Source organism: Vespula vulgaris, chromosome 12, assembly GCF_905475345.1.
Source record: "Vespula vulgaris chromosome 12, iyVesVulg1.1, whole genome shotgun sequence".
Lineage (NCBI taxonomy): Eukaryota > Metazoa > Arthropoda > Insecta > Hymenoptera > Vespidae > Vespula > Vespula vulgaris.
The window spans coordinates 2,292,606-2,315,000 of record NC_066597.1 but is presented as its reverse complement, the minus strand read 5'-3'; the positions used below and the strand labels follow the sequence as shown (position 1 = coordinate 2,315,000).

At 34.3% G+C, this 22,395-nt stretch overlaps 1 protein-coding gene across 9 annotated transcripts in view; it reads right to left on the bottom strand.

Moving 5' to 3' along the window:
- Positions 1-22,395, bottom strand: part of LOC127067997 (uncharacterized) — a 69,939-nt gene that overhangs the window by 9,856 nt on the left and 37,688 nt on the right. For all 9 annotated transcript variants that reach the window (XM_051003529.1, XM_051003528.1, XM_051003525.1 and 6 more), the window contains 2 exons: positions 14,819-14,937; positions 4,534-4,627 (listed from right to left, as the gene is read on the bottom strand). In XM_051003529.1, coding sequence (XP_050859486.1) covers positions 4,534-4,627; positions 14,819-14,937 — 213 coding nt within the window. The remainder of the gene's footprint in view (positions 1-4,533; positions 4,628-14,818; positions 14,938-22,395) is intronic.

Here is a 22,395-nt window from a genome sequence, read left to right as displayed (position 1 = left end):
CCCATATTTTTTCTTTCTCTCTCTCTCTCTCTCTCTCTCTCTCTCTCTTTCTGTGGTTTCGACGAAATTCGACCTACTTTGTTATATAACTTTTTTTTTGTTTTTCCTTTGTTTTTCTTTGTACATTTTTCTTCTTCTTCTTCTTTTTTATTTTATTTTTTATTTTTTCTTTTTTTTTAAACAATCGCATCAACGCGAAAGGACGCGTGTTACGCGGCATACGGAAGAAAGCTTTTAATAACGTACCTTTCTATATATTTATACATAATATATATGTATACATATACATGTGTGTATATATATACTATAGCACTTTCGTATAATCGTGCTACTTTGGCCTCGGGCCGACCTCTTTCGACCAAAAACTCCGAACAATGCATAACTGACAAGCTAAAACCAGTGTATACGCGTTTTCTCTTTTTCTCGCATAGATTATTCGTATTTTTCTCTCCCCCTTTCCCTTTTCTTCTTTACTCTTTTTCGTGTGTGTTTCTTTTATTTACTTTTTATATTTTTTTTACACTTTTACCCCAGCTTTTCCGGCCAATCTTGATATAATACAAAAATTCCTGCCACGATGAACAACGACGAGTATTCATTTCTCATCGAATATTTGCTAATTATAGTATTTTCTTTTTTCTTTCTTTCTTTCTTCATTTTTTGTGTTTTTTTTTTTTTTTGCTTTCTACAATTCCCCGATCAGTCACGTTTAATTGATAATTGTCGATGAAATAAAAAATTTTCTCTCGATCCTCTCGTACGACGTTTCAATTAAATACGATCGAACGTAAATGAATTCAATTTTATTGATTAACCGATCTAATTAATTAATTCGCTACAATTTTTTCTTGGAAAGATTCTAACGTATGCGTCACTCGACTCTTATAAAACTCCTCGATGATTTAATCCAATCTTGACAGAGCAAATTTATTAAATATTATCGTCCTCTCTCTCTCTCTCTCTCTCTCTCTTTCTCTATCTCTCTTCCTCCGACAACGATACGAACAACCTTTAACAAGATGAAAGAGCCGTGAAAATTGTCAGCTCGTATAATCGACTTCCTCTCGTGCGAGCCATTAGAGAGGCGCGAAGTTCGTTTCGAAACTAAATTACTAACGAGAAGAAACGCGTACGCGTAGCTAGTAGCTTCTATTAGATACTTGTTCGAGAGACTACGCCGACGACTACTACTACTATTACTAATACGACTATACTACGACGACAACGACTACGACGACAACGACGACGACGACGACGACGACGAACCTGAGAAACACTTCGAATTATTCTCCTCTCTAGACCTTCCCACGAGATCACACTTTGCTCGTTTGCGGATATATTAGATGATAAAATAGAATTAGACGCTTCTAACATTGTCGCTTTCATAGGTAGATATATCAGTCTAAACGTATCAGATAAAAAATTATTTCCAAAGGATTCTATATCTAGACACACCGAGGGTCTACACGATTGATAATTTTAAAGAAGAAGAAGAAGAAAAAAAATAAATTACTTGGTAAACTGATCGGACAGTCAATTAATAAGAATTATTGTAATATTTATTAAATGATAATAGAAATGAAATAATCTTCGACTATGGACAAAAATGTTATGAGAATATAATTTCTTTCTTTTTTTCTTTTTTTTCAAATGATTGATACACTTAATTATAATTAACTTTTTAATTAAACTTCGCCTCTCTCTCTCTCTCTCTCTCCTTTCACTTTTGCAATTTTACGTAAAAACTCGATAAAGTGGTATAAGAAAGAAAAATACCTCTTAGACCATTACGAATGCATAAGATTGCATTGTGTCGTTAGAAAGGACAGTAGACAGACGGGTGAAAATTTGACGATACCACGAGACTCGTATTTTCTACGAGAGCTAAACTTTCTCTACGAGTATACGCGTGAGACGTTCAAATATGTATGTATGTGTTATAGTACATATTCACGTACTATACCTATATGTAAGATCTATATCAAAAGACGAATGTATAGATACATACGTATGTACCTATGTACATTTTAGAAACGACTAGAATCTTACGTAGAGGGTTTTCCAACGAAAGACTTTTCAACGTGTAGGTATATCTGCATATTTTTACGGTAACCGTGACTTCTCTATATTCTCCAACCCCCTCTCACATACCTCTCACCCCTTTCACCATGCTATCGATTTCTTTCGTTATCTTTCTTTTCCTCTAAAAAGATTAAATAAAAAAAAAAAAATTTAAAGAAAACCTCGCGAAGATTCACACCTTTATGCCTGCCAATAAAATGAAAGAGGAAGACACAGAGAGAGAGAGAGAGAGAGAGGGAGAGAGATAAAAGAGGATTTTGTTCGAGAACACAAAAGAGAACTCGGTACTATGTGCGAGCTCTATGTATTTCCTTTTTATTACGTGTAGGAGAGGATACTTTAACCAGGAAATCCTCGATTTAACGCAGCTGCTTTTGCTAGAAGCGTTAGAAACGTTTTAGATACTTGCGTAGCAACTCTATCCGGGCGAAGGTGGCTTTGATTACACGAGGTATTAGAATTCGTGCAATTTTACGAAATAACCGTAGCGTGATATTCGAAAGTGAACGTTGCAATTGAGAGAGAGGGGGGAGAGAGAGAGGTAAATCCGAAGTTTCTAATTTTCTCGAATGAAATTCCTTTACAAAAAACGAAGAAACAGCTCTCTTTTTCAGGAAATATTAAAACCACTTTAATAAACGTCGGGAATTATAATTTTTCGATTTAATTTGCGATATATCGTGAAAAATTACAAACGTTGTTACAAATGTACGTTTAGCGTTTATATTAATTTATTATTAATTTCGTCTCTATCGAAAAGAGAAATTAAGTTTTACTTTTGAATCAAGAATAATGATAATAATAATATTAACAATAACAACAACAACAACAACAATGAAAACAAGAAATAATAATAATAATAATAATAATAATGAATAAATAAAGAAGGAATATTTTGAATATGAATTGAATATAAAGATAAATAGAAAGATGATATACGAGGTTTGATATTTTTCGAGATTGTCGTAGGAGAAGAAGAAAGAGAGGAAAAAAACGAAATAATTTACGTGGAAATATTTCTCATCGAAAAGATTTTTATCGAAACGTTTATGCATTCCTCTCCTCCTTTCCACTACTTTCGAAGGGGTTAAAGAAAAAAAAGAATAGAAAGAATTCTTGGGAAAGGTTTTCACGCGATATTTCACGTTATTTTCTTTATAAGCCGCGCAAAACGTGCATTTCTCGATTCATTTTCAACGTTACATTTGATATTTCGTTATACGTCGTGCCGTTGCATTAACGAGGATATCCAAGACTCTGTTGGCTGTATCCAAAATATATCTGCTTGCTGATTTCTCCATTGCACTGATTTTTTGAATAAATAAAAAAATATAAACTACTCAGGTATACTGCGTTATTCGTAACGAGAGAAAAAAAGGAAGTTCTTAATTTAGAAAAAAGGAAAAAAGACAAAAGAAAAAGACCGTGTGGACAAACTCCGACGTCGTATCCGCCTTTCAACGAAGCGATCAATGAAACAAAGCTTTTTGTATTTTCTTTCTTTCCGAACAGTTTCATTTACTCACGTAGAATCGACACAATTATCCAGGTAAATTATAATTTTATCGATCGTTCATTATATTCATGTAAATCGGTTAATCGATATCTCCGACTCTTTCTCTCTTTCTATATTTCACGTAGAAGATGGATTAATTGTTAATGCCTCCGAAGTAGTTCGACAGAAATAAATTTCGATTTATTGGAGTGTTCATGAAAAGCTCAGAAAAATTGAATGGAGTAAAAGATTAAGAGGAAGCGAGAGAGAGAGAGAGAGAGAGAGAGATACAGATAGACAGAGATAAAGAGAAAAAGGGATAATGAATGAAAGAACAAGAGAGAAAGAAAAAGATAATGAATGAAAGAACAAGAGAGAAAAAGAGATAGAAAGCTTAGCTAACATTGAAATTTTCACGAACCATCTCCCTTTGTTACAGTCGGGGGCTAGCTCTCTCGCGAAAAAAAAATAATTCATGAAACGTTGAATGAATTATGGGACTCGACAAAGAAATTACGAGAGGACAAAGGTCACCCAACAAATCTGGATATTATCCAACGAGAGAGTCTGTAACGTCCCGATAATGTTCTCAAAATCTTTCTCCTTTCTACGAAACTTTTTTAAAGCCGTCTATTTTTTTTCCTCTCTCTTTTCTTCTTTTTTTTCTTTTTCTTTGCGAACAAAGGAAAGGAGAGGGGGAAAAATAATCGAAAAAATTTCTGCACTCTTCTGCGTACGTAGATACTTTGAAAAATAAAAAGGAAAAGAACACAAAATTAATGATAATAAATTCCTTCCTTTTTTCTTTCTATTTTGTTTTTTTTTTTTTTGTATTTAAGTATTATAAGATGAAACTTATCGCAGTGAAAATTCTTCACTTATTAAATATCCCGATCATTCGAATATAAAAAATAATTATACTCCATTAATTCGTTTATTTATTTCAATTGATTTACCTTAAAATCGGGATCCGTCGTCATTCTTTTGAACGAGCCGATGATATAAAGCGTCCCCGTTCCCGTATCCACCATTTTTGCCTGAGTACTATACCTAAAACAAGAGAGAAAGAAAGAGAGAGATAGATAGATAGATAGATAGATAGATAGATAGATAGATAGATAGATAAAAAGAGAGAGAGAAAGAAAGAGAGAGAAGAGAGAAGAGAGAGAGAGAGAAAGAGAGAGAAATATCAAAAACAGAAAAGAAGAATAGAGTGTTAACGTTAACTAAAAACTGTTTTTTTCGATCGCTATCTACCCATTCGATTTATATCGTACTCGTGATTGAAAATTCGAGTGGACGGTTTTCGACAGTGAGGGGGTTGGGGGAGGAGGACGAACGGGATAGGAAGTGTCCTCGTAACGGAGCAACGTTCCAAAGTTTTTTCTTTTTTATTATTTTTTAAAATTTCCATTTCTCTCTTTTTCTTTTCTTTGTTGTCATTGTTATTGGCGTTGTTATTGTTATTTTGTTATTTTCGTTTTTTCTGGTAGTTGGCAATAACACTCGTCGTAAAGACAAGGATTTATAAAAGAACATCGACCGTCATCGGATGTATTTTTAGGAAATGTAAATTTTTGTAAAGGTACACACAACTCTTTAACATATAAATATGTATGCAATATATATTGAACGTGATCTATATAGCGATACATATTATATGATTAATTTCTAAGATTACATCGGTATTGTACTCGAGAATCTTTGAGAATCCACGATGTTCGGAAGAGGCAAGAAACGACTATTGCCATTTGAAATAACAGGAAATAGAAGAAGGGATTCTCGCAGATGTTGAAACGGAAGTGAGATCGAGTAAACGGGGGGTTGGTTGTCTAACGCGAAGGGACGATCGTTTCACCCTCGGCCACATCTACTTTCGCATTTACATCCGCCCACACCGTTTTTCTCTCTCTTTCTCTCTTTCTCTCTCTCTCTCTCTCTCTCTCTCTCTCTCTCTCTCTCCCTATGTCTATCTCTATCTCTGTCCGTCTGCCTGTCTACGGCTTTTGCAAAAGAGAACCCTTTGTGGAAAAGAGCCACCCTATATCATGGATTCGTCGTTATTTGCGGGGTTAAAGTATTATATATACGAACAAAGAGGGTTGGTAACGAAGTGATCATTCTTGATGAGAGAGAAATTACACGCACGTTTTTGCTCGTCCCTTTTTTTTATTCTCTTTTCTTTTCCTTCTCTACCAAAAAAAAAAAAAAAGAAATCCTATCTTCGAGGTACAATCTGATTATCATAATTGAAATGAAAACGTGTATACGTGCACGTACGTATACATATATGTAACATCTTTTATATCTTTCTTTTTTTCTTGATAATCATTGGAATGAATAATATCGATTTTTATTGTACGCTTTGATCGCATATCGATTCGATGATCTAAAGAATTTCGACGAAAGAATTTAAACGATATCGATCGATCGATCGATAGACTTTCTTTTTATATGTATATATTTTTTTTTCTACAAAACGATACTTCGGAAAAAATATTTAGAACTAGATGCGAATCGTCGTCAATAATTATTTTCGATAAGCTAAAAGCGAGACTCCTGGAAAATAGATTTATCGATCGAAGATTTAAATTAAATTCAAATTATTGATAAGCAGACGAAAATCTAAGGGAGTTAGCTTCGTGAACGTTTTATTAATGAGAATATATGTAGAAATATATGTGTAGAAATATACGAGATTTATGATTTACATAGAACGAGTATGAAATACAACAAGAGAGAAAGAGAGAGAGAGAGAGAGAGAGAGAGAGATAAGTACACGATTCGCAGCTTCGTTTTCGTCGAGTAAAATTTTCCAGCTGTCGGCGACAGACGTTAAAGCTTTTCACGTTTCGGGGGATGAAAATATGAGGGATGAGGGTAGTTGGTAGTACTTCGACACTTTCCACAAAGAGTTTTACCGCAGCGTAAATCGGCCGTACGATTACAACGCGCCACGTGTGCGGTTGGCTAATTGAGATTTGTTTCATAAACGACGCTTTCTCTCTCTCCTTTTCCAGCTGGCACTACATTCATTTCCGTAATTCACCCGGACCTATTCTCTCTCTCTCTCTCTCTCTCTCTCTCTCTCTCTCTCTCTCTCTTTCGCTGGTCTGCCCCATACTCCCGTTACAATATTTTATTACGAACCCTACGAGACGAACTCTCTTACAGACTTTTTTCTCAGTACCGTATATACATCGTCATTTCGACTTTGTGTCTCTAACGTATACAACGTGTCGTATTACACGTGTGTAATATCGCACATGGTAATATTTATCGTTCTATTTTATTTTTTACTTTTGATTTTCTTTTATTCTTTTCTTTAAAAAATAATATAATAACGTTAAGATCTTTCAATAATTATGCTCGTATTTTCGTCTCTATCACAACGATATTGGATAAAGGATATTGTAAGTAATAATATAAGTATTAATAATTTGTAATATAATATAATATTAATTATTATAATTTTTGTATCATTCTATACGAATAAGCTTAGAAATTATCATTAGATCAAAATTTTTCAATTGACTCAATCTTGACAGATATTTGATAAAATTAATGATTCTTAATTATACATTATTCATAGACAATCTTAAAACGATCAAGATTTATTCATTTAGAAATTTTCATAAAATATTTCAACCAATTTCATTGTTCCTTCGATAAAATCTCAATATGCTCGTTATACGAAACAAACCCATGTTCTTCCTAGTACGAAATGAAGAGTTACAGATCTTCTCGGTGGCTCATCTTTTCTTTCTCCCACACGTTGACGCAAGTATTAATTTTACAAGGCGTAACGTAGAGCGGGCAATTCGTTTTGAAATTTTAATGAAAGGAACTCTCGCAAAAGCGTATGCAAGATAATCCCATTACTCTAACCATTCCGTGCTCCCGAGCGCCACTTTAGCTCGCATAAAATTAAGTGGCAAGGAAGAAATGAAAAAAGAGAGGGAGAGAGAAAGAGAAAAGAAAAGCGAATAAACGGCCGGTGTCCTCGCGTGACCGTACGTGAATTACGTGTGAAACACTCTAACCTTCTCTCTCTCTCTCCCTCTCTCTCTCTCTCTCTCTCTCTCTCTTCTTTCTAAAGAAAAATTTCACTTAATGTTACTCTCTGAATCAAATCTTTATGTATATTACTTCGCATTTAGTTCTCATAATCACGTATATCGTATGTGTCAATGTATCTAATTGCCACACCATAATTCCATCTTTTACTGCAATGTAGAAATATAGTATTACTTGTACGTACTATAACGCAATGTGATACCTATATACAAAGAGAGAGAGAGAGAGAGAGAGAGAGAGAGAGAAGAAGAGAGAAATTACATCATATTTACTAATTATTGCTTGGAAATTTCATCAATCTCGACCTCTATTACATTCGCCGGTCCAAGTATAAAAAATTTGAAACAAAAAATCGAAATAAAATTTGCAAAACGTATTGCAAAAACATATAACTAATTTCACGCGGAGTTAAAAATGAAAGAAAATCTTAATAAGGTTTCCATTAAAATATTCGACGAATTTAATGAAAGTGTGTTGAAATTATATCAAAATATCAGCGTGATCGTATCAAACGTAGTAAAACTATCTGCGTCTATAACACACACATATGTATAGATACACGTATGAGGACGACGTAACTAAGAGGAGACTAGGATTTTCCTTTGTGAACGGTAGTACAGACAGAAAGAGAGAAAACGAGAGAAGTCAAAGCAGCCGCCATAGTGGATTTTAAAGCGAGTGTCGGATCCGGCGCACTTCAATGGAGAGCGTTTAAACTTTTAATGATCGTCGCCGGTTCAAGCGGCCGCCGGAATAAGCCCCTCGAGTCACCCTTTCCAGGGGCGTATCGAGGACCCCGTCAAACCCCACTACCTCTATCACCACCACCACCACCACCACCGTCTCCACCACATTTACCACCACCAATCTACGAGGACGTCTCCGAAATCATCCTCGATTTTCTCGCGTCCTCTTAGAATCGCTCCAACGACCTTCGTCGTTCCTCCTTCTCTCTTTATGATTTTCTCTCTCTCTCTCTCTCTCTCTCTCTCTTTCTTTTTATATATGTATATCTTCCTTCGTCACTTGAATGAAATGTAACGAGAGAATACTACGCAGATAGGAATAGGTAGGTACATACGTACGTACATATGACGTTCATCAAAGAACGAGACGAATGTCGATATACGAGTCATTGATCCAAAAATCACGTGACTTCTTTCAATGAAACCCTTTGACAGATTTTCTTCTTCCTTTTTTTTTCTTTCTTTCTACTTGAATCATTTTTTCTCTCTTTCTTTCTCTTTTCTTTTTTTTTTTCTTTTCTTTTTTTTTATTCTACGATATCTCGACACATGGATGTATATATGTAGGAAATTCGTGAGAATATCTAGAAACTCGAATAATTATTTCAATATTCATGAAGAATTAGTATAACAACGTTTAATCGAAAGAAACAGAAGAAAGAAAGAAAGAATTCGAATATTTCATTATGCAGATTGTTATTATGCCGTTTGTTTGAATTCCCTCTCTCTCTCTCTCTCTCTCTCTCTCTCTCTCTCTCTCTCTCTCTCTCTCTCTTTCTGAATCATTCAAATATAATAAAGTAAAATGTTCAGAAAGAGATAAAAGTATATATATATATACACATATACATATATTAAAATATGAATAATAATAATCTCGACTAGAGAAAGATATCGAGATAGGTATTTGATGATAGAAAACTAATGGAATTAGTCGAACGTATTCGTAACGTTGATTGGAGAACCATTGATTCATTGTTATTTAAAATAACCTAATTTAGTATATCGCGAATACGATCTGAGTGCCAAGCTATGTGTCAGAATTAATGCTGGACATCGATAACGGTTTCCAACACGACAGATCGAAAAGCCTCTTGATGGATCAATGCGCTACTATCTCTCACTCACTCTCTCTCTCTCTCTCTCTCTCTCTCTCTCTCTCTCTCTCTCGGCACATAGATAAAAGATAATGGGAGGAACGGTATCAAGCGTTTGAAAAAAAAGTGAGGTAAATTTTAATCCCTTGTTGAATCAACGACGCGTTACCGTGAACAATTTATCGAGAAATTCGTCGATTTTATCGTCATCAGTTTCGTGGCCATTTTATCTCTCTCTCTCTCTTCTCTCTGTTAACCCTTCCTTCTGTCACCCTTTTCACGCCTATTTTCACATCAGGGCGTCATTTCTAATCAGAGAAATGATAAATATAACAATTGATAGTAGGCGATGATGGTGGCAGGGTTGATGCTGGTGATGGTAATGATAGTAGTAGTAGTAACAATAGTAATAGTAATAGTAGTACTAGTGATAGTAGTAGTAGTAATAGTAGTAATAGTAATAGTAGTAGTAGTAGTAGTAGTAGTAGTAGTAGTAGTAGTAGTAGTAGTAGTAGTAGTAGTAGTAGCAACGCGTCTGCATCGACCCTAATTAAAATTTTATTCGAAATCGCGTTTGCCATGCTTTGTCCCTTTGTATGAACGGGTCTAGTATATGCCATGTGCACAAGAACGATTCTAATTAATGAAATAATGGGGAACGTGATAATAATCGAACTCGCTCTGTCCTACTGTACACTCGTTCTATTACTAAAAAGAGAGAGACAGAGAAAGAGAGAGAGAGAGAGAGAAAGAGAGAGAATTGAAATACACACATGGTTACTCTTATATACAAACATGTGCATATGGATGTGTATGGGTCTATAGATATATACATACAGATGTGCGAGCATACGCGTACGTTTTTATTTATTTTTTTATTTATTTATTATACTATATTATATTCATTTTCTAAAACATATATATTTTATATTCTTTCGATGAATTATCTTTATCATGGAAATATATTATCCGCAAGATGAAACGTTTTCTTTATCCATCGTTAATCATGTATTTCTATATGCAGTAACATACGCTAGAGAAATCCGTATTTAAGCGGATTTTCGTAACACGATATGAACGAACGTAGAGAGAAAGAGAGCAAGAGTGACAGAGAGAAAGAGACAAGGAGAAATAGAGATAGAAAGAGAGTCTTCAATGGTGGAAGGGATATTATTCGATAGCAATGCCTTTGATGCCGCATCGTTTCGCAAATAAATCCAACTAGAAATAGCAAATATAGGTACATCTATCTTCACATATAACCTCCTACGTTTCAGTTGCGATGATATGTAACTTTCATATATAGATATAATTTAAGAGAGAGAGAGAGAAAGAGAAATGTATGTGTGTGTGTATATATATATATATATATTTTATATATACACACATATGTACACATATAGTAGCAATAAGTTGATTTTCAAGAGAGCAAGGAACGTTTATTTGCTAAGGTCGGTCACTCGTTGAATCATCGTTCAAGATCTGAGTCACGGAAGTTCATTTAGAAATGGAGAATACATATATTAGAGATGTTTAGGAAGAGACTCCTACACTCTCGGGCAAACTTCATTTAGTGCTGAGCAAACTCCAAGAAAATATTCAGAGAATAAGATCTTACGAGACGAAGAAGGATAGATCATCATTTTTGTAAATAGAAATCTCAACACCTCTTTTCCTTTTACTTTATGAACATGATCGCACATTAAAATACAGATAAGTAATTTTATATATGCTTGGACCGTGTGTATATACGAAGAAAAAGAAATCGTACGTATAATTAATATCAAATAAAAATATCATTAATATATATCATCGATGTATCGATCGTAAATATATATATATATATATATATATATATATATATATATATATGTATAGATCGTGGATAATATCGATGAGAATAAAAAATAGTGAAATAAAATTCGTGAACGATCATTCGTATAACGATACAACTAATTATATTAATAGAGGATTATAATCCAATAGATATTAAATTAATATTAATTTCATGTGTATTAATCGTGTCATTGATTATATAATTAATTGATTATATCACTGATCATTAATACTAATAAATATTATATCAATCTAACTTTCTTTGCTACAATTTTCATTATTGTTCATTCGAACAACATCCACCTATAAGAAAATCAGGTTTCTATGGTAAGGTGTAAAAGTAGGTCGTTCAAGGACGTTCTGTTTCGAAGATAATCGATTTTCTCTCTTTGTCTCTGTCTCTATTTTCTCTCTCTCTCTCTCTCTCTCTCTCTTTTATCCACGATCGATTTTCCTCGAAGGTCTCTCTCTTCTTGGATGCTGAAGGGAAGCAATCGAAGTGAACGAGCTTTCGTCTGGCAAAGGAGCAGCTAATGCCTCGACTACTTTCGCGGGCTCGGATCGAAGAGGATCGCAATAAATCGCGAGCTCCTTATCAATTCGACTGGCAGGCGAGCTCTTAACGGCTGTGGAAATCTACGCTCTTAGGAAAGTTAGGCGAGTTCTACTTTCCAAAGGTGATACGTTTTCGAGAGTCCTCCTGTTTCCCCTCAGAACCTCCTTTTTGTGGATCCTAATCTTATTTTACCTATTGAACTCCTTTTTCTTTTATATTATCTCGTATAAGAGAGAGAGAGAGAGAGAGAGAGAGATTACGAGTTTAATTAATCTTATCATTAATTAAATTTCTTATCTTTTATCAACGTATTAAGTATATTTATCCTAGGATTAATTAATATTTTTAAAATGCTGATTAAAAATTATGTGGAAAATAAGTAAGAGCGTATATAAAATGATCAAGTAATAATAATCGTCTTAGATTAATTCCTTATTTTTCGTACTATGGGATATCACATAGTATACTATCATTCGTATGAATTACTTATAAAATAAGTAGAATATTATAAAATGAATAAAATATATATGTGATAAATATATGTATATATAATGAAATATAAATGATATGTAATAGTTTAAAGTAGAGGATGTATTTTAATGTAATTAGAAATAATTTTGAAATTATTATCGAGGAGAAATTATTGTAAATATTTTAATCGTTAAACGTTCGATAGTTATTTTGTGAGAAAAAAGGAAAATAAATGAAAAGGAAGAGTTAATTTATTTCACTTACGTCTATAGAAGATGCAAACGGTGCGTCTTTTCTCGAAAATGAACTTGCTAAATCTTCTATGTAGTTCTAATTAGTTCGAAAAACTTGGAAAAGATCAAAGAAGAAACCTGGAAGTTAGTGCTTATAGTGTACCAAGTACTCGTCGTTCGGTAAATGACTGACCTGCTCTTTAAGGGTGAAAAGCATAAATCCATATCTTAACGCTTCGGTGGTCGTTTCTAAGAGGGTTTGTTTACATCGAAGTTTGCTTTTTAAATATCTCGAATATTTTTAATACGTTTTAAATGTCATTATATATGATCCGAACAAAAATGTACATGTTTGAAAGAAAAGCATTGAAAGTTATTTCGCTTTTAAAATATTTACAAATATTAATTTAATTATTTCGTCCAATTATAGTATATAAATATCATACGATAATACCAGATGATCCAAACAAAAGTATCGAAGATTTAATTTAATCGTTTCGCGTAATTAGAGTATATAAATAATATTTATCTCATAATTTCATAAGTTTCCCTTTGTTAGAGGATTGTCTGTATACATTTTTTGTTGCAAATGAATAATTTATAAATTTTATATATTTGTTTTTCTTCCTTTTTGTTTTTTCGTTAAATATTTATACAGTTTCAAATGCAGAATTTGTATTCAATTTTATTTGGACCGATTATTACAATATACTGACTATACATGTGCATATATATATATATATGATTAATATAACAAATAATTATATAATAAATAAAGCAACCAATTGTAATATGTAACATTTTGTTCATTATAATATATAAAAAGAATTTACATAAAAGTATCTACCCTTCGAATTCTTCAAAGGACAATGATAGTTAAAGGTAGAAAAATGGCTTTCATACTAAGTCAAGGAAGAATAAAAATAATAGAATGAACGATACAAAGGTTTAAGGTATTCGGAAATTCAGCTCGTTCTTTGGAATTTCGAGTTCTCTAAGGGTATATATAATAGGGGTCGGTAAAGGAGGTAAGTAAGTAAGTACGTTGGTCGAAGGCAAAAGGGAAGGTAGATAAAAAAAGAAAAAGAAAAAGAAAAGAAAAAAAGGGAATAGGGAAAAAAAGGGGGACGTGAAGTCGTGTAAGAAGAAGGGTAGAGAAACTAACTAGCCAGTGGCGTCGCATCCATCTCTCTCTACAAAAAAAAAATAATACATCTTTTTACGATTTTCTTCGTTTTTTTCATCCGAACATTCGAATAACCACCAAAAAAAAAATATATAAAGATCATGTATCTCGTTCGACTAGAAGAAAGGAAATAATAATAATAATAATAATAGAACAAAAAAAAAGGAAAAACAAAAAGAATCTCCGACGTTCTCTTCGAACAAAAAAGAAAAAAAAAAGCTATACTCCTATATTATAAAAACAATATTTAAAACGTGACAAAATAATATTCGTTCATATGTCTTCACTTATTTCATTTTTCAAAGATCCGAATAGATATATGGTATGAATGAGATAAAGAGAAGAAAAGATTGAAACCACGGTAGGACTTTGAGAGGAAGAGGAAGAGGAAGAATAAAAAAGAAGAAGAAGAAGAAATCGTGAAAGAAGATGAGACAGTTAAGTAGCCAGTAGCGTCGCATCGTTTCTTTGTAATTTTCGGTTTAGTCTTAACGCCTGAGATAACAGCAGATAGATATTCTGGCCACGTAAGCTACAAGCTCGAATTTCCGCTTGCCGGAGGAATACGATCAGCGTCGAAACATCATAACGGCATACGTACTACGTGTTGTCTATATCGCCTCTCTCTCTTTCTCTCTCTCTCTCTCTCTCTCTCTCTCTCTCTCTCTCTCTCTCTCTTTCTCTCTCTCTCTCTCTCTATTTCTATCTCTCGTACTCTCGCGTTCTCGTCTGACCCCATTAACGTTGGTGGTCCGCATTATCGTCGCATTGATATTAGGTACGTACGTTTCTAAAAGCATCGAGAATAGAACATTGCTCGGGATCAAAGGCATTATCCAACGGATATTCGAGCCGATTATTATACTGACTTCGAGATCATTGAACATTGTGTTTCGAACGTTACGACTCTAAGGGATCGTTATAGAAACGAGTACGAGACATTATCAAATATATCTGATTCTATAATAAAATATATATTTCGATTATCGATATTATTAATTCCTCGATTAGTTTTCCAAGCAGATCTATTATTATTTACCTTCTCGTTCCGGCAACTTCCACGACCTTGCACCGGCTACGACTCCACCAGAACGGCGTCAATGTCCAATAGGAACTGCTAGCACTCCTGGCCCAACCCTCTTCTGGAAACAATAGGACCTGTAATAAAACAAGATAAATAAATGAATGAATAAAATAAAAACAAGTAATTTGCAGTAAGGAAGATTAATTATTATTTCATAAGCATAGAATGTTATTGAAAGATTTACGATACGCGTATACACTAGAAAGAGTGCATTCTTTTCTATTCTTTTCTTTTCTCGCAACAATATTCTATGCTTTCGTTCAAAAACTTACCTTTTTTTTATTATTGTTATTATTTTTTCTTTCTTTCTTTTTTTCTCCTCGTTGAGAACTTTTACTACCTGCACTTTTTTTTTGAAATACTACTATCGCGTGCAAAATAAAAAGAGTAAGATAGATAGATGGATAAGAGAGAGAGAGAGAGAGAGAGAGAGAGAGAGAGAGAGAGACTAACATGCGAGTGGAATATTGAAATACCCTAGGGCCTCTCTCTCTCTCTCTCTCTGTCTTTCTGCTCTACGAACGTAAACGAGCTAGGGTAGTGAATGTACGTACGTACGTACGTATGTATGTATGTATATATATGTATATGTGTACGTGTTCTCGTAGATGTAAGTGCATACGGATTGTCAGAGAGTTACAGCAGCAGTACCAGCACGTTTCAGGCATCGCGCTTCACGAAACCTGCTTGCACAATGTTCCCTTACTCGGTGCTCGCCTTTTGTACTCCATCGTTCGCCAAAGACGAACGAAAAGAAAGAAAGCCTTTTCAATTTCTTCGACGCGTGACTTTCGAATTTCTCCTATGATCACTCGATGAAGGTATCGAGTTATCTTTGCACGTACCAAACGAATACAAAGAGTGCCCGAAGAAGAAAATAGATCTTTTTTTTCTATTTGCTATTTTTTCTTTTTCGTTTCTTCTTCGAATCTTTCTTTCTTTATCTTTCTACCTTCGATCTTATTATCTCTTTTAATTACGTCCAATTGTTTCTTGAAAATAGTTTCCTGTTGTTGAGTTTGATCGGATTCATGGAGTTTTATTTTATTCTATTCTATTCCGTTTTGTTTTGGATTATTTCATTTTTTCCTTTTTATTTTCTCCGATACAACTTCTTTAACCACGTCGAATTAAAAATATTTCCGTCGTTTTAAAAATATTTCCCTTGTCGTTGATCGAGTCGGTTGGATGTTGGGTAATATTTTTCTTTCCTTTCGTTTTTTGTTCTTTTTTGTTTGTTCTCCTTTTTCTTCTTCTTTTTTTTTTTTTACTTTTTGAAACCGTGGGACACGTAACATGGTTAATATATAAGGTAATCTGTTCGATCTAAACCATACGATAATTACGTAAGTTAGAAGAAAAATATTTAGATCGATTAGAATCTATAAAGAGTATATATCGATGATACGATTTCCTATTATCCAATCGAACGACCTGTTAGAGATTATTGAACGTTTAATGCGCATGTTGCGATATTTATTAAAGAGAATCGAATGATAGTTCTGTCAACGTAACGATTTGTTCCAAGAAAAACCTTTATTCGATCAGCCGTCAAAGAATCACCAATCGAAACGTTTTAAAACAAATATCGAGTAACAACTTCGAGGAAGCAAAGTTTGTACGATATATCGAATTCGTCATATTTACTCAATATATTTACAATAACGGATCGGATCAAAGTAAAACGAGATAAATAATCTCGATCTTGTTAAAAGAAAGAAAGAAAGAAAGAAAGAAAGGAAGGAAGGAAAAAAAATGTCGTCTATCTTTATCGCGAAACCCATTTCGCCTCGCTCGCGCGCATTTGCTTCGCCTTACGACGGATATAAAAGGGGGGAGAAAAAAGGAAGAAAAAAAGGAGAAAAGAAGAAAAAGAGAAAAGAAAGAGAAAAAAAAAGAGAGAGAAATAGAAAGAGACTCGTTCTGCATCGAATATTTTCTTCGTGTCAGCGACTTTCCTTAACGTTTCGACTTTCCGGTAATCTCGGGTCTACTAGGGCGAATACTGCTCGAAGTTATGCCAAGTCGAGAATTTTCATCAGTCAAGCAAGATTCATCGAGGAAAGAGGATGAAGGAGTAGAAAAAGGGGTGGGATATGGGCTCGAAGAAAAGGAGATGGAGGGGAGTTGAGGAGTTGGGGGAAAACGGAAGAAGGGGTTGGAGGGTGCTTGATCGAATCCCGAATTACCGCAGGATGTCTCGTTGCCAAAACTTCTTAATTCGTCGTTTTGGAACGACGGAACGAAAACGGCTGGAAGGAAGAGGCTTCGAAGACGATTTACTCTCTGCAGTAGGCGATGTTAAAGAGAAGGAGAAAGAGGAGGAGGAGGAGGAGAGAGACGACGAAGAAGAGGGTTTGAAGAGAGAACGAGGGTGAAACACGTAGCAATGCACGTCGCGATTTTATCGACTCCCATGGAATTGCATTCGGCCCACGTAAACAGAAATATCCAGAGAGAGATAGAGAGAGAGAGAGAGAGAGAGAGAGAGAGAGAGAGAGAGAGAGAGAGATCCTGGCACAAGACCCTTTTATCCTCTATACCGTTTCCCAAGTTCTGCAAGATTTAACAAATTCGTAAGAGAGAGAGAGGGAATTTGGTATATCGGTAGGGACTTTCTTCGAACGAAATAACAAAGTACTTTTATCGGAATTTTCAAGTTAATCTCTAACGCGACGTCGACGTTTTTTCAAATCGATCGAAACTCGATCTCGTCGATAAATAATTTTTGTTGATTCGATCGACAAATGTATTATTATTATCTCTAGATTTAGAGATATTATATCCTTTGAATAAATTTTTTATAAGACGAATAGAAACGATGATATAAATAGAACGCGAGGGAAAAGTGAGAAGGACGCTAAAAAATAACGAAGGACACTATCGGACGGTATTGTAGCATCATTCAAGAGGACTCTTTTCATAGTTGTTCCAGGTAGATCTCGACGAGACAGCTTTTCTCGGTGTTCGGAACATTCACAAATCGAAAACGTGAAAGCCGACGCGGTTAGAAATCCAGCTAGTGTGTGGCTCCGGTCGGTAAAGTATTCAGAGACCCGGAAACAATCCCAATGAACTAACTCGGAGCTCTACCTGCCAATTATTTGCTCGCCAACTACCATCGAAATTCGCGTGATTACGACTGTATTTTCGTACGTTTCAATCCGCGGATGCACGACCATCGCCATTATCGGTAGTACCACTACCACCGCCATCGCCATTACCGCTACCATCACCGATCGATTCGATTTCGCACGGACGGACGGCACCGATTATCCAGACCGTTTCCCGGAAACGTTTATTTTTCGAAACAGCTCAGCTACGGTTACGGTGAGAGAACGCAAACAGCATTTAAAAATTCTAAACGGTGAAATAGTATTTCATATGCATGTATATGTATATGTATATATATATAGAGAGAGGGATATATATATATATATATATATATATATATATATGTATGTATGGATATAAAGGGAGAGAGAGAGGATACACACGTATACTTATGTATATATATTGGTACGTACGTACCAATCGAACGAACCAGATTTAATCGCTATGGAAAAAGATTATTTCAAAAACCGTTTATCATACTTTTATAACTATACGAAATTACCAGTTGGAGTGTCGTTGAGTTACCCTGTTATTGCATTCGAAGGAACAATTTCCACGTGTGAATTGCATTTAGAAATGCAATTATTGCACATTAACCGTACGAGAGCGGCGTAAATTCGGTTGCATCTTAAATGCTAGCCCATCCGTTGAATACGTACTTAGTTATTTACTTACTTACTTACTTACACTCCGAAACACGAATATCTACTTTAAGGATTTAATTAAATTAACTTAAATACGTAAACTAACGACATTGTATTAAAATCGTGCGTTTCAAGAAAAAGCATTATCTTCAATAGCGATTGAGATGCTTTTATCTTCTTTCCTTCTTCTTTTTTTCCTTGAAATAATAATTTATTCCTTTTTTTCATACTTTCCAACGTCATTAAATTCGTGTTACTCATTAACGCGTTAAATGCAATCCTTTATAAAAATCAGTAGGTAAAACTTACGAAAAGAAAGAAAAAGAAAAAAAAAACAAAACCAAACAAAAAGAAAAGAACTCTCATTCATTTAAACCTACTGCCTAAACTCTCTTCGTTAATACGATAGCACGCATGCTTTTCAATGTATGCATACACACACACACACACACACACACATATTCAATGGCTCGACATGGAAAGTTGAGAAAAGACTCCGAAGGTTTTGCACCCTTGTGATTTCGACAAAGTCTACTACGTTCGTGTTGCCTCCCTGTTGAGCTCTTTTCAAAACGCGAGATTCGTATACGTTTACTCATACACGCATACACACGTGCATACATACGTATATATCCTACGTCGTACATTCATACATCTATGTGCATTTGTATAAGGGTATAAATACGCGTATAGATGTATATACATACGTTGCGTACTAAATGAAAATAATTACGAAAATACCCTTGGCTTGGATATCTCAAAGGGAAAGAGAAAGAGCACACGCAATTACGAATATTGCTGGGTCTGTAAACCGATGCTGACTCGGTCCATATCACCAGTCCGAGTATAGTTGCTTCGTTTCATCTAATACATTCGCGGCTTGCCTTGACTCTGTTCATCCCTCCCCTCCTTCTTCCACCCGCTCACCAACCAACCTGCACAACCCCATTGAAATAACCATAACATTCACCTACCATGTTCTCTCTACGTTTCCATAAAAAAAGAAAAGAAAAAATAGCAGCAAGAGAAAAAAAAAATTTTAACGAAGAAATGGACGATAAGCAGACACGCGAATCGTCTGCTTCTAATTCGTAACAAGAACAAGTAGATTTAAAAAAAAAAAAAAGGAGAGAAAGCTACGATAAGGATTTAATAAGAAAATGTTTCGATGAAGAATGAGATCAAGATTTTTTATTCTTCCCTTTAGATTGCTACGATAAAGGGGAGAATGAAAGATAAAGGAGTAAGCAAATAAATAAATAAATAATTGAATAAACAAACGTATAAAAGCTGAATAACTCTCGACCTTTAGTTTCGTAGATATCAAATCATTTTTCATTGGACAGAAAGACTTCTTTCCTCTTGTAAATAATTACACAGATTTTCAATTAAAATTATTTCATTGTGAATTAAAGTTTCCTATGTATTTTTCTTTACAATCCTATTTCGTCAACACACACATACACACACAATGCTTCTTATTTTACTTTATAATAAAAAACATTAACGAAGAGAAAAGCGTCGAAATCAATGAAACATTGAATCTTAACGAATCGTTTCATTTTTTATTAAAAAAAAAAAAAAAGGAAAAGAACAAATCCATTCCCGTCGAATAAACAAAAAAAAAACAGAATAATAATAAAAGCAATAATAATAACAACAATAATAATAATAATAATAATAATAATAATAATAAAGCATGCATATATAAAATTAATTGAATTCAATTTACTCTGCGCGGAATACGAAACAAAAGGAGAAAAAAAAGAAAAAACGAAAAAGAAAAAAGGAGATATAAAAACAGTACAGGTAATTTTGAAAATCGGTGCTGGTTATAAAAGAATGAATTAAATATCGCGTTAAAGAGTTCGCGAATATAAAAAAGGGGCTTGTAAAAAAATTCGAACCGTCCGAATTTTGGCATTAGTTAATACACCGACTTACGAAAACTCTCTTGTAATTCTCATAGTTTTCGTGGTGCACACGTATGAAATAATAATGATTAAAAAAAAGAGAGAGAGAGAAAGAGAGAGAGAGAGAGAAAAGAAAAAGAAAAAAAAAAGAAAAAAGAGAAGAGAGAGAGAGAGAGAGAGAGAGAGAGAGAGGGGAAAAAAAGAAAGTAGAAAATAAAATAAAATTGTAGGATACGATTCGAGAAGCGAACACAAACGTGTTGCCTCCTGGCAAACTTTTTTCCCCCTTCCACCATTTTCTCCCTATTTTCGTTTCTCTTTTCACGCGCATCGCAATGCACCCTCCTCGTTTCGTTTTCCCTTCCGTATTCTATTCCTATATATCTATCTATATATATAGAGAGAGAGAGAGAGAAAGATATATGTGTGTGTGTATATATATATAAGTCTGCTGTCTATCTATCTATCTATCTACGTGTATGTGTACGTATGTGTGTCTACATGTGTGCAGAAGTCTGGTACATCGAAAATTACATAGTACGTTTTGAAAGAACTAGACGGGTAGAGTGGCGTCGTAGCTAGTGAAAAGAATAAAAAGAAAGCGGAAAGAGAAAAAAGAAAAAGAAAGCGACGTTTCAACGTTAACGATTTTTTATATATATATTTTTTTTTCTTGTTTAATTTAATAAACAAAAGTATAAATACCAACATACGAACTCTCTCTCGATTGGTACGTTTTTTGCAAATTCTTAAACAATACTAACGAAAACTTTAAGGTCACCGTTGATCGTTGGATCGTCGTAAAAGTCGCTGACGTTGAAAAAAAATAAAAAAAGAAAAGGTAAAAAAAAAACAGAAAGGAAAAGAAGGACGACTAGGACGATTATTACTCTTCGTTAATAAACGTAGCCAGTGAAAAATTGTGCTATATGAAACTTCATCAACTATTTTTCTTTATTTTTCCCTCCGTTGTATCTTTTCTCTTCCTCTTCGTCGAGTTATTCCCGTAACGAAAAGAAAAGAGATTTAAAAAAAGAAAAAAAAAGAAAAGAAAGGAAAAAATGGAAAAGTAGAGGATAAAAAATCCCAACAATTTCAGAATAAATTTGATGCAATTTCATCGAATCAACTACAGTCCTAATTAATCCTCGTGCTTCTTTATATATATATATATATATATAATTTTTTCTTTCTTCATCAACTATTTTAGAGTATATATATATATACCTAAAGATATATATATATATATAGAGAGAGAGAGAGAGATATGGATGTTGCTGATTGGTCGATGGTTGAAGTAAAATCAAGACTAGACGATGTTGATGAGTATGTTCGATTATGCGAGTAGACCGACGACGACAACGACTACGACGGGTCGCGTTTATATCAAACTGAATGCCACTGATTGAATAAGTGGATCTCATGCGAGGCCGGCTCGTCATCATGTCCCTTCTCTCTTCTCTCTCTCTCTCTCTCTCTCTCTCTCTCTCTCTCTCTCTCTTCTCTCGTTCGCGATTTTACCTCGTCATTGCTTCTCCTCTTCGGCATCAACCTAGCTACTGTCATTCACCTACGCTTCTCTCCTTCCTTTTCTCGACACCGTCAATGTCGTTTGCACGACCTATCTCATATCGTTCTCTCTCTATCTCTCTCTCTCTCTCTCTCTCTCTCTCTCTACTTCTATCACATATCCATTCCATTCCGTTCCATTCCATTTCATGGAAGTGACATTAAAATTCTTTAAAATTCTAGAAACGGAAACGCGGTTCGGAAACGATCAATTATTTCTAATAAATTTCCTATTTTTCTCTCTCTTTTTCTTGTTGTATTTATTTCTTTTCTTTTTTCCTTCTTCATTTCT